Source organism: Eurypyga helias, unplaced genomic scaffold (genome assembly GCF_000690775.1).
Source record: "Eurypyga helias isolate BGI_N326 unplaced genomic scaffold, ASM69077v1 scaffold25014, whole genome shotgun sequence".
Classification (NCBI taxonomy): Eukaryota; Metazoa; Chordata; class Aves; order Eurypygiformes; family Eurypygidae; genus Eurypyga; species Eurypyga helias.
The window spans coordinates 14,857-15,160 of NW_010245994.1; the positions used below are offsets into that span (position 1 = coordinate 14,857).

The 304-nt window shown below is 62.5% G+C and overlaps 1 protein-coding gene across 1 annotated transcript in view; it reads right to left on the reverse strand.

Moving 5' to 3' along the window:
• Positions 1 to 304, reverse strand: part of LOC104508587 (heat shock protein 30C-like) — a gene marked incomplete at its 5' end in the record, with an annotated part of 614 nt that extends 310 nt beyond the window's left edge. The window contains one exon of the mRNA XM_010150263.1: positions 1 to 304. Within this exon, the coding sequence (XP_010148565.1) occupies positions 1 to 304 (304 nt within the window).

The window sequence follows — 304 nt, forward strand, 5'->3', positions numbered from 1 at the left end:
TCACGCCCCACTCCCGCTTCAGCACCTCGTACTTGTAGGAGAAGGAGCCCTTCTCGTCCGTGCTCTGCGTCTCCTTCTGCCCCACCAGCACCACCTTCCTGCCCACCACCTTCACTGACAGCTGCTCGGGAGTGAAGTTCTTCACGTCCTGGCAGACGGAGAAGCCATCGCCGGACCCCTGGGTCAGGGCTGTGCTGGTGCTCGGGGCTCGCTCCATGGCCATGGCTCCGTGGCTGCTCAGGAGCTGCTCGAAGCTGCTCATGAACTCCCGAGCTTTCTCCATCTCCTGCTGCAACTCGGTGAA